General features: G+C 53.0%; 1 protein-coding gene across 2 annotated transcripts; it reads left to right on the forward strand.

Annotated features, from left to right (window-relative positions):
• The first annotated feature begins 958 nt into the window (after positions 1-958).
• Positions 959-11,516, forward strand: CLN6 (CLN6 transmembrane ER protein). 2 transcript variants are annotated; one of them, XM_074549092.1, is made up of 7 exons: positions 959-1,188; positions 2,212-2,326; positions 2,728-2,826; positions 5,767-5,955; positions 8,218-8,273; positions 9,285-9,407; positions 11,110-11,516. In XM_074549092.1, the coding sequence occupies exons 1-7, from the start codon at positions 1,106-1,108 to the stop codon at positions 11,411-11,413; spliced, it is 969 nt and encodes a 322-aa protein (XP_074405193.1). In that variant the 5' UTR covers positions 959-1,105; the 3' UTR covers positions 11,414-11,516. The 2 variants fall into 2 exon arrangements, with proteins under 2 accessions (XP_074405193.1, XP_074405192.1); XM_074549091.1 differs by having other exon boundaries at positions 963-1,188; positions 11,125-11,516.
• Positions 11,517-12,700: the final 1,184 nt, after the last annotated feature.

Consider the following 12,700-nt stretch of genomic DNA (forward strand, 5'->3'; position numbering starts at 1 on the left):
TTTGACTGAAAACTCCAAACCCCAGCGAGTGAAAATTCCATAAGCTGCGAATCCCTCCCAGCCTGGGCGTGACCCCATCCCCATGGATTTATCCAGCCAAAACCGAGAGCAGGCAGCCAACAGAGCAGGGCACCCACTGCGAATAACCCAGGGCAATGGAAACTCGGGAAAAGCAGCGTGGCCAGACCCCCGGAGAGCTCCAGCTCCTCATTCCCAATGAACCCGGGGCTCGGAGCGATGGATCCGCACGGAATGCCCTGAGCGTCCCCTGCCCGGGGATCCGGGATATTCCTCCCTGATCCCCGGGGTATTCCTCCCTGATCCCAGTCTGGGGCACTCCGGTGTGCCCCTCACAGCCGGGGCTACCCCGACCCCGCCGCTCTCCCGGTGTGTGACCCGGCAGGCCGGGCCGGGCCGGGCAAGCAGCGGGGCCGGCGCTGCCCCTGCCCGGGGATCCGGGGATTCCTCCCTGATCCCGGGGGATTCCTCCCTGATCCCAGTCTAGACCATTCCGGTGTGCCCCTCACAGCCGGGGTTACCCCGACCCGCCGCTCTCCCGGTGTGTGCCCGGCAGGCCGAACCGGAGGAGCGGGGCCGGCGCTGCCCCTGCCCGGGGATCCGGGGATTCCTCCCTGATCCCCGGGGTATTCCTCTCTGATCCCCGGGGGATTCCTCCCTGATCCCAGTCTAGACCATTCCGGTGTGCCCCTCACAGCCGGGGCTACCCCGACCCCGCCGCTCTCCCGGTGTGTGACTGGCAGGCCGGGCCGGGCCGGGCCAGGCCGGGCAAGGAGCGGGGCCGGCGCTGCCCCTGCCCGGGGATCCGGGGTATTCCTCCCTGATCCCGGTCTAGACCATTCCGGTGTGCCCCTCACAGCCAGGGTTACCCCGACCCCGCCGCTCTCCCGGTGTGTGCCCGGCAGGCCGAACCGGAGGAGCGGGGCCGGCGCTGCCCCCGCCCCGCCGGGCGGGCCCGGGGCCGCCCCCGCGCAGCCGCGGCTGCTCTGGGGCCGGGCCGGGAGCTCCCGGCAGCGGGGTCGGCCCCGGCACCGCCACAGCAGCGGCAGCGGCCCCGGGAGCGGCTCCGGGAGCCCGGGCCGGGCGGATGCAGGGTTCGGCGCGGCGCCGGCCCTTCCCGGCCGCGGCCCCGGGCTCGCCCCCGCCCGCCGGGCCGCTCTACCCGGGCAGGTGAGTGAGCGCGGCCGGGGCTCGGGAACGGGAAAATCCACCCCGGGTTCACTGGGGATCCTCACCGCATCCAACACCCCCGGGTCAGCCCGCCCCGAGCCCCCCGGGACAGCCCGGCCCCTGCTCGGGTACCACCCCCGGTGCTGCGGGGCCCGGAGCATCCCCAGGGTCGGGATCCGGGACATCCCCAGGGTTGGAGTCCAGGAGATCCCCAGGGTCGGGATCCGGGACATCCCCAGGCTCAGAGTCCCTCAAGGTTCCCCCACTCAGCTTTGTCCATAGCATCCCGGCGTACCTGGGTTATCTCAGCCGGTCCAGGGTTTGGCAGGCTCTTCCAGGGAGCCACAGCATTCTCAGCTCATCCAGGGTACCCCATCCTCACCCTCCAGCTCTCGGGGTTTATTGAAGCATCCCACAGCGGTTTGGGGTGGAAAGGACCTTAAAGATCCTGTGGGTCCAGGGCAGGAACACTTCCACGGATTTTGGACCGCGGGCAGCCCAAGCTCGGGGCTGCTCCAGCTGATCCCGTTCTGGTCTGGGCACCAGGAGAGGCATTGATCCGCTTTTCCTGCAGGGAGCTGAAGGTGCAGAGGTGCTGGGGGGGCATTTTGTGGAAAGGCTCCATCGGGGCTGATCCTCGGGGTTGGATCCTCGGCAGAGGGGGCTGGAGCAGGAGCTGAAGGTGACGCTGCATCCCGAGCATCCCATCCCGGTGCTGGAATCCCGCCGCATTTTCAGCCCTCAGCTCAACTCCTGCGAGTTGGGATTTCTCTTCATCATGCAAAAGTTAAAAATAGTTGCACTTAATTCAGCACTTTTCACCTTGCTGAAGAGGCCGGGAGGAGCCTCCCCACAGGGTCGGGTCAGCGATGGTGACAGCCTGGCGCTCTCCTGCCCTGCCCGCTCGCCAGCTTTGTCATCCCGCAGCTCCCAGAGCCGGGGGAGCGCAGCCCTGGCGTGGGGCGGCAGCTCTGCCTCCTGCCAGCGCTGCTCCAGGGCTCCGTGTCCCTGTGTCCCCTCCAGGCACGGCGCGGGCAAGGCCGAGGACACCTTCAAGACGCCCCCGTTCCACCTGGACCTGTGGTTCTACTTCACCCTGCAGAACTGGGTGCTGGATTTCGGGCGCCCCATCGCCATGGTGAGTGAGGGGACACGGTCAGGGCCAAGCCAGCTCCAGCCTCTGTTCCCTGTTCTCTCTCCCACACCTTTGTTTCACACCTGGGAGTTTCCTCCTGCCATTCCCCATTCTTGCATCCCAGAGCCTGGGGCTGCAGCTCCCGGGAGTGGCCATTCCATTTCAATGGGATTTTTTCAAGCTGGAAGCTGGCAGAAGGTTCAGGAAGATCCAGGAATCCCAAGTGCTTTCCTTGTCCCCACAGCTTGCCAGCACCGGGCAGGGATGGGAGTGGAAACTTCCAGAGGGTGATTTTTGGGAAGTTTGCTCCCAACCCTCTGAAGCCCAGCTGAGCATTCCCAAGCAATCCAAACGTTTTCCCTCTCCCATGATCACGAATGTGCTGCTCTTCCCTCTCTCCTCAGATCATCCTCCCTCTGGAATGGTTCCCTCTGAACAAACCCAGCGCTGGAGATTATTTCCACATGGCTTACAACGTTATCACCCCCTTCCTGCTGCTGAAGGTAAGCCTGGCAATGTCCAGGGGTTCCCCATTCCCAATTTTGTAAAGTTTCAGAGGTTCTGAGGGTGTTGGTTATTCCCAAATTGCTGCCAGTAAGGAAGAGTTAAGTGGATTTGTGATGCCTCCTCAATTTCCTGCATGTCCAGAGCAAATCCCCCTGGAATTCTGGCTCCAGGAGGAGTCAGAGCTGAAGGTAAACCCGGGAATGTTCAGGGGTTTTCCATTCCAGGTTCTGCAAAGGCTCAGAGGATTTTAGGATGTTGGTTATTCCCAAATTCCTTCCAGCAAGGAGGAATTTTCCACTCCAGGAGGGATTTGTGGTGCCACCTTTTAATTTCCTGCATATCCAAAGCAAATCACTTCCCCTGAAATTCTGGCTTCAGGAGGGGTCAGAGCTGTTCCCAAATGATATTTTTAGGACAATATCCACCCCTGGATTAAAAGGCAGCTGGAAGCAGAGTGGATTTTCTGAATTGTTCAGAGCTTAATTCCACTTGATCTTTGACATTGGAATTGTGGCCGGAGCTGGAATTTATCTGGCTCCAGCTGCCAACCTCTGGATCCCATGAACCATTCCCGAGGTGAAACCCTGTCAGATCATTAGGAATCTATTCCCATTAAACACTTGGGGAGAAAGCAATTATAAATCTATTTTAACCTTCATTAGCTGGGAACTGAGTTACGGCCTGAGGTGGGAATGATTCCCTGTCGGTATTCCAGGAGGATTTCAAGGCTGGGGGCAAAAAGGGAATATCCAGGAGGTGGGAGCTGCCCTTTGCCAGGTGGTTTCTGCAGGGCTCACCCTCAGGGAGATGCAGGGTGCATTTCCCTGGGCCAGGGACATGTCCCACCCTGCAGGACCTTGTGCTCTCCTTGTCCTCCTGTCACGTCCGTGCCGCAGCTCCGGGGGAAGGGAAGGCTAAGCCTCCAAATTAAACCCAAATAAGGTCAAAATTAAACGCAAATAAGGAGCTTTTCCCTGCCTGGGGAGGGCTGCAAAGCTGATTTAGGGAGAGGGCTGATCCCAGAGCTGACCCAGCCAAAGCTGGAAAACTCCTGGGGCTTGGGATCTGCCTCGGGAGCTCTTCCTGCTGTGCAAGCTCAGTGTGGAGCTGCATCCCAAAATTCCTGCTGCTGTTCCAAGGCTTGTCCTGGACCCTGAGCCAGCCTCAGGTGCTCGAGATGGGGCAGGGAGAGAGCCCAGCACTGCAAGTGGTGCCCAAAAATTGCCCCGAGTGGTTTTGTGGCTCCTCCTGGCTGTGGGGTCAAACTGTGGGGAGCTGAGTCCCATTCCATGGGGAAGGAAGGGAACAGGAGCCCCAAAATGCTCACCTGGGGAACCCTGAAGCTCTCTGTGGGGAGCTGAGTCCCATTCCATGGGGAAGGAAGGGAACAGGACCCCCAAAATGCTCACCTGGGGAACCCTGAAGCTCTCTGTGGAGCTGAGTCCCATTCCATGGGGAAGGAAGGGAACAGGAGCCCAAAACTGCTCACCTGGGGAACCCTGAAGCTCTCTGTGGAGCTGAGTCCCATTCCATGGGGAAGGAAGGGAACAGGACCCCAAAATGTTCACCTGGGGAATCCTGAAGCTCTCTGTGGGGAGCTGAGTCCCATTCCATGGGGAAGGAAGGGAACAGGACCCCCAAAATGCTCACCTGGGGAACCCTGAAGATCTCTGTGGAGCTGAGTCCCATTCCATGGGGAAGGAAGGGAACAGGACCCCAAAATGCTCACCTGGGGAACCCTGAAGCTCTCTGTGGGGAGCTGAGTCCCATTCCATGGGGAAGGAAGGGAACAGGACCCCAAAATGCTCACCTGGGGAACCCTGAAGCTCTCTGTGGAGCTGAGTCTCATTCCACGGGGAAGGAAGGGAACAGGACCCCAAAATGCTCACCTGGGGAACCCTGAAGCTCTCTGTGGAGCTGACTCTCAATTCATGGGGAAGGAAGGGAACAGGACCCCAAAATGTTCACCTGGGGAACCCTGAAGCTCTCTGTGGAGCTGAGTCCCATTCCATGGGGAAGGAAGGGAACAGGACCCCAAAATGCTCACCTGGGGAACCCTGAAGCTCTCTGTGGAGCTGAGTCCCATTCCATGGGGAAGGAAGGGAACAGGAGCCCCAAAACGCTCACCTGGGGAATCCTGAAGTGTCCAGGCAGGGTGGGAAGCGTGAGGAGCTCTGTGCTGGCGGCTCTGCTGCCACTGGAGGGCACATCCACGCTCCCAGCCCTCTCCAGAGGCAGGAGAACCACGGCCCTTTGATGAGGAAACCCTCGTGAACAGCAAACCAAACAAAATCCTGGGGTTGAAAGCAGCAGAAACCCCTTTAGGGGTTTTCCTCCCAGAGTTACCCTAAGCCAGGACAGGTTGTTCCATCTTTGAGAAAAAGGGATTTGGCTGAACTTTCCTGAGTTGAAAACCTGAGGGCCAGTGCTTAAAACCAGGCCTGTGACGCCTGATTTGAAGCACCCTGGCAGAATGACAATATTGGTCTTGGAATATTTAGCTTGGGTTCATTTAAAATTGCACTAAATGCCATTTCTGATTGCTATCCCAATAAACCAAGGCTATCTGTTGCTGCTATGACGTGAAACTCTTGGGATGTGTTGTAGTAGCAGCTTCCAGTGCAAGGCAGAGTGCTGGGATTGGATTTTGGTGAGATGCAGAAAGCAATCCCTTCTCTTCAGCACAGCCCAACTCACCAGCTCCTGGTGCCAAAACCACAAAACCTGTGCTTTTGACCCCAGTATGAGTTCACTCAGGAGTCAGACTCGATGATTTTTTGGGGTCCTTTCGAACTCAGGATATTTTGGGGTTTTTGGTGATGAATTTGTGAGCGCTCTGGCCAAAAAACCCCCAAAACCCAGCGAGGGCAGGAGCTGCCTCATCCCTGCTGCTCCTCCTCCTCCTCCTCATCCTCACAGCCCCCCTGTGCCTGCAGCTCATCGAAAGGTCCCCCAAGACCCTGCCCAGGTCCATGGTCTACGTCAGCATCATCACCTTCGTGATGGGCGCCAGCATCCACCTGGTGGGGGACTCGGTGAACCACCGGCTCATCTTCAGCGGGTACCAGCACCACCTGTCCGTCAGGGAGAACCCCATCATCAGGAACCTCAAACCCGAGACCCTGGTGAGCCTGAGAAGGGATCTGAAACCTGAATTTGTGAATGGGAAAGGGATCTCAAACCTGAGACCTCGGTGAGGGCTGAACTGGGCTCTGAAACCTGAATTTGTGAATGGGAAAGGGATCTCAAACCTGAGACCTCGGTGAGGGCTGAGAAAGGATCTGAAACCTGAATTTGTGAATGGGAAAGGGATCTCAAACCCGAGACCCTGGTGAGGGCTGAGAAGGGATCTGAAACCTGAATTTGGAAATGGGAAAGGGATCTCAAACCTGAGACCCTGGTGAGGGCTGAACTGGGCTCTGAAACCTGAATTTGTCAATGATAGAGGAAACTCAAACCTGAGACCCTGGTGAGGGCGGAGTGGGGTTTGTAAAATCTGAATTTATAAATTATAAAGGAACCTCAAAGCTGAGACCCTGGTGAGAGCTCAGCCAGGATCTGAAATTTGTAAATTATAAAGGAACCTCAAACCTGGCTCAGCTGGGCTCTGAAATCTGAATTTGTGAATTATAAAGGAACCTCAAACCTGGCTCAGCTGGGCTCTAAGATCTGAGTTCATAAATGGTAAAGGAATCTTAAACCCAAGACCCTGGTGAGAGGCTGAGCTGGGTTCTAAAATCTGAATTTATAAATTATAAAGGCTGAGCTGGGTTCAAGCATTTCTAAAATCTGAATTTATAAATTATGAAGGAAGCTCAAACCCAAGACCCTGGTGAGGGGCTCAGCTGGGCTCTGAAATCTGAATTTATAAATGGTAAAGGAACATCAAACCTGAGACCTTGGCGAGAAGCTGAGCTGGGTTCTAAAATCTGAATTTATAAATGATAAAGGAACCTCAAGACAGAGATTTCAGTAAGGGGCTGAGCTGGGTTTTAAAAATCTGAATTTATAAATTATAAAGGAACCTCAAACCTGAGACCTTGGTAAGAGATTGAGCTGGGCTCAAGCATTTCTAAAATCAGAATTTATAAGTGACTCTGGTAAGAGACTGAGCTGGGTTCTAAAATCTGAATTTATAAATGATAAAGGAACATCAAACGTGAGACTCTGGTAAGGGGCTGAGTTTCTAAAATCTGAATTTATGACAGACCTGGGTAAGGGGCTGAGCTGGGCTCAAACATTTCTAAAACCTGAATTTATGAATGACCTGGGTAAGGGGCTGAGCTGGGCTCAAGCATTAATAAAATCTGAATTTATGACTGACCTGGGTGAGGGGCTGAGCTGGGCTCGGGCATTTCTAAAATCAGAATTTATAAGTGACTCTGGTAAGAGACTGAGCTGGGTTCTAAAATCTGAATTTATAAATGATAAAGGAACATCAAACGTGAGACCCTGGTAAGGGGCTGAGCTGGGCTCAAGCATTTCTAAAATCTGAATTTATGACTGACCTGGGTAAGGGGCTGAGCTGGGCTCAAGCATTTCTAAAATCTGAATTTATGACTGACCTGGGTAAGGGGCTGAGCTGGGCTCAAGCATTTCTAAAATCTGAATTTATGACTGACCTGGGTAAGGGGCTGAGCTGGGCTCAAGCATTTCTAAAATCTGAATTTATGACTGACCTGGGTAAGGGGCTGAGCTGGGCTCAAGCATTTCTAAAATCTGAATTTATGACTGACCTGGGTGAGGGGCTGAGCTGGGCTCGGGCATTTCTAAAATCTGAATTTATGACTGACCTTGATAAGGGGCTGAGCTGGGCTCAAACATTTCTAAAATCTGAATTTATGAATGACCTGGGTGAGGGGCTGAGCTGGGCTCAAGCATTTCTAAAATCTGAATTTATGAATGACCTTGATAAGGGGCTGAGCTGGGCTCAAGCATTTCTAAAATCTGAATTTATGAATGACCTTGATAAGGGGCTGAGCTGGGCTCAAGCATTTCTAAAATCTGAATTTATGACTGACCTGGGTGAGGGGCTGAGCTGGGCTCAAGCATTTCTAAAATCTGAATTTATGACTGACCTGGGTGAGGGGCCGAGCTGGGCTCAAGCATTAATAAAATCTGAATTTATGACTGACCTGGGTGAGGGGCTGAGCTGGGCTCAAGCATTTCTAAAACCTGAATTTATGAATGACCTGGGCTCAGGGCTGAGCTGGGCTCAAGCATTGATAAAATCTGAATTTATAAATGATAAAGGAACCTCAAACCTGAGACTCTGGTAAGGGGCTGAGCTGGGCTCGGGCATTTCTGAAACCCGAATTTATGACTGACAAAGCTCTTTGGGATTTTGCTGGTTTGCTAACTGGGCCTCTCCCCGTGTCCTGCCCCAGATCGATTCCTTCGAGCTGCTCTATTACTACGACGAGTACCTGGGGCACTCCATGTGGTGAGTGGTGCCAGGGGCCCGCAGGGTGGCACAGGGCAAGGGCTTAAAGGGGAAAATAAAATAACCCTGAGCCAGAGCGGGCTGGGATAACGCCCTGCTGGCCAGGGCTGGATTAGGAGCAGGATCCAGATTAGGGGGGATCGCTGGAAAATCCCCTCTGCTCAGGGATATTTTGGGAGTGGAGGGACAGGGGAACAGCTTGTGCTGCCAGGGGGGACGGGGGGTTCCTCCTGCTGCGCCCCCAGGTGTGCCCCCAACACCCCAAATACTCCAAACACCCCAGATATCCCAAACACCCCAAATACCATAAACACCCCAAATATCCCAAATACCCCAAAAACTCCAAATATCCCAAATACCATAAACACCCCAAATATCCCAAATACCCCAAACACCCCAAATACCCCAAATATCCCATATACCCCAAAAACTCCAAATATCCCAAATACCCCAAACACTCCAAATATCCCAAATACCCCAAACACCCCAAATATCCCAAATACCCCAAACACCCCAAATATCCCAAACACTCCAAATATCCCAAATACCCCAAACATCCCAAAAACTCCAAATATCCCAAACATCCCAAAAACTCCAAACATCCCAAATACCCCAGATATCCCAAACACCCCAAATACCATAAATACCCCAAACACCCCAAACACCTCAAAAACTCCAAACATCCCAAATACCCCAAATATCCCAAACACCCCAAATACCCCAAATACCCCAAATACCCCAAATACCCCAAACACTCCAAATACCATAAACACCCCAAATACCCCAAACACTCCAAATATCCCAAATATCCCAAACACTCCAAATACCCCAAACACTCCAAATACCCCAAACGGGAATCGCTGAGCAGGGAATCCCACAGCTACAGGAATCCCACAGCTGCTCCTTCCCCAGGCTCAGCACAGGGGCAGCTCCGGCTGTGGGCCGGATCTGGGGGAGTTCCAGTCCCTTCCAGGCCCACCCCAGCTCTGGGAATTGCTGTGTTTTTCCCAGGTACATCCCGTTTTTCCTGATCCTGTTCATTTATTTCACCGGGTGCTTCACGCCCGCGGCGGGGCAGGGCCGGATGCCCCTGGCTGCCCTGCTCCTGGTGGGGCCCAGCAGCCTCTACTACTGGTGAGTGCCTGGGGTGGGAGGGAATACCCAGGAATACTCCAGGAAAAGCTGCTCCATCCCCCAGGGCAGCTTTTGCTCTGCGGGGCTGGGAATGCTGCCCCTGTGATCCCAGGATCAAAACTGATCCCAGAGGGGCTGGGAATGCTCTCTGTGTGATCCCAGGATCAAAATAATCCCAATAAAAGCTGGGAATGCTCTCCCTGCACTCCAAGATCACCACTGATCCCAGAAAGGATGGGAATACTTTCCCTGTGATTCCAAGATCAAAACTGATCCCAAAAGAGCTGGGAATGCTCTGCCTGCATCCCAGGATGAAAACTGATCCCAGAACAGCCTGGAATGTTCTCCCAGTGATTACCAGGATCCCACTGATCCCAGAAAATCTGGGAATACTTTCCCTGTGATCCCAGGATCACCATGGATTCCAGAACAGCTGGGAATGCTCTCCCTGTAGTTCTGTGATCACCACTGATCCCAAAAGTGCTGGGAATGTTCTCTGTGTGATCCCAGGATTAAAATAATCCCAAAAAAAGCTGGGAATGCTCTCCCTGTGATCCCAGAGGGACTGGGAATGCTCTGCCTGCAATCCCAGGATCAAAATAATCCCAAAAAAGCTGGGAATGCTCTCCCTGCATTCCAACATCACCACTGATCCCAGAAAGGATGGGAATACTTTCCCTGTGATTCCAGGATCAAAACTGATTCCAAAAGAGCTGGGAATGCTCTCTCTGCACTCCAGGATCAAAACTGATCCCAGAAAAGCCTGGAATGCTCTCCCTGCGATCTCAGGATCAAAACTGATCCCAGAACAGCCTGGAATGTTCTCCCAGTGATTACCAGGATCCCACTGATCCCAGAAAATCTGGGAATACTTTCCCTGTGATCCCAGGATCAAAACTGATCCCAGAAAAGCTGGGAATGCTCTCCCTGTGAATCCCAGAGGGGCTGGGAATGTTCTCTGTGTGATCCCAGGATCAAAATAATCCCAAGAAATCTGGGAATGCTCTCCCTGTGAATCCCAGAAGAGCTGGGAATGCTCTCTCTGCATTCCAACATCACCACTGATCCCAGAAAGGATGGGAATACTTTCCCTGTGACTCCAAGATCAAAACTGATTCCAAAAGAGCTGGGAATGCTCTTCCTGCATCCCAGGATCAAAACTGATCCCAAAAAAGCTGGGAATTGTCTCCCTGTGAATCCCAGAAGAGCTGGAAATGCTCTCCCTGTGATCCCAAAGGAGCTGGGAATGCGCTTCCTGCAATCCCAGGATCAAAATAATCCCCAAAAAATCTGGGAATGCTTTCCCTGTGATCCCAGAGGGGCTGGGAATGCGCTTCCTGCAATCCCAGGATCAAAATAATCCCAAAAAAGCTGGGAATGCTTTCCCTGTGATCCCAGAGGGGCTGGGAACGCTCTCTGTGTGATCCCAGGATCAACATAATCTCAAGAAATCTGGGAATGCTCTCCCTGTGAATCCCAGAAGAGCTGGGAATGCTCTCCCTGTGATCCCAGGATCAAAATAATCCCAAAAAAGCTGGGAATGCTCTCCCTGTGAATCCCAAAAAAGCTGGGAATGCTCTCCCTGTGAATCCCAAAAAAGCTGGGAATGCTCTCCCTGTGAATCCCAAAAAATCTGGGAATGCTTGCCCTGTGATCCCAGAGGGGCTGGGAACGCTCTCCCTGTGAATCCCGGGGTCCCCAGGCATTGTCCCCGCAGGTACCTGGTGACCGAGGGCCAGATCTTCATCCTCTACATCTTCACCTTCTTCGCCATGATGGCGCTGGTGATGCACCAGCGGCGCAAGGGGCTGGTGCTGGACAGCAACGGGCTCTTCCTCTTCCTCTCCTTCATCATCACCCTGCTGCTCATCGCCGCCTGGGTGGGCTGGCTCTGGAACGACAAAATCCTGCGGAAAAAGTACCCGGGGGTGATTTACATCCCCGAGCCCTGGGCCTTCTACACCCTGCACATGAACAACCTGCACGCAGCCAAGGGCGCTTTCTGAGCTTTTGGGTGTTTTTGAGGGGGGGGAAAAAATAAAAAAGAGAAGAAATCTAGTTTTTCTAATGTAGATTCATGTGTTTCCAATAAATTCCTGAGTGGTGGTGGCTGTGTGGTGATTACCGCTGGTCGGGGATTAATTAAAATTCATTAGCTCGCTCTCAGTGATGAGTACAGGAATGGGGCAGGAGAGGGCAGTTCCCACAAACAGACCCAAAATCCATCAGGAAGGGAGGAAATTCCAGGGGTCTGTGCACCTGCATTGCTCTCAGAAATGGCAAATTCCCCACAAAACAACCCAAAATCCATCAGGAAGGGAGGAAATTCCAGGGGTCTGCACACCTGCACTGCCAGCTCTCACAAAAAGGCAAATTCCCCACAAAACAACCCAAAATCCATCAGGAAGGAGGGAAATTCCGGGGGTCTGTGCACCTGCACTGCTCTCACAAATGGCAAATTCCCCACAAACAGACCCAAAATCCATCAGGAAGGAGGGAAAATTCCGGGGGTCTGTGCACCAGCACTGCTCTCACAAATGGCAAATTCCCCACAAGACAACCCAAAATCCATCAGGAAAAAGGGAAAATTCCAGGGGTCTGTGCACCAGCACTGCTCTCACAAATGGCAAATTCCCCACAAAACAACCCAAAATCCATCAGGAAGGGAGGAAATTCCAGGGGTCTGTGCACCAGCACTGCCAGCTCTCACAAATGGCAAATTCCCCACAAACAGACCCAAAATCCATCAGGAAGGGGGGAAAATTCCAGGGGTCTGTGCACCTGCACTGCCAGGTCTCACAAAAAGGCAAATTCCCCACAAAACAACCCAAAATCCATCAGGAAGGAGGGAAATTCCAGGGGTCTGTGCACCTGCACTGCTCTCACAAATGGCAAATTCCCCACAAAACAACCCAAAATCCATCAGGAAGGGGGGAAATTCCAGGGGTCTGTGCACCTGATCTTCAGCTCTCACTCAGACACGAGAATTCCTCAGAATTCCCCAAAACCAGCCCGAAAGGGGAGCCAGGGCTGAGCAGCTCCCTTTTATTTGGGAATTTTTGGAATATCTTTATTTTGGATTTTTTTTTTTTTTTGCAATTTTTTTATTTTGGAATTCTTTTGAATTTTGGAATTTTTTTTTTATTTTTGGATTTTTTTTTTTTAATTTGGCATTTTTCGGAATTTTGGAATATTTTTATTTTGGAATTTTTAGATTTTTTTGCATTTTTTTATTTTGGAATTCTTTTGAATTTTGGAATTTTTTTTTTAATTTTTGGATTTTTTTTTTTTAA

Source organism: Zonotrichia albicollis, chromosome 11 (genome assembly GCF_047830755.1).
Source record: "Zonotrichia albicollis isolate bZonAlb1 chromosome 11, bZonAlb1.hap1, whole genome shotgun sequence".
NCBI classification, from domain to species: domain Eukaryota; kingdom Metazoa; phylum Chordata; class Aves; order Passeriformes; family Passerellidae; genus Zonotrichia; species Zonotrichia albicollis.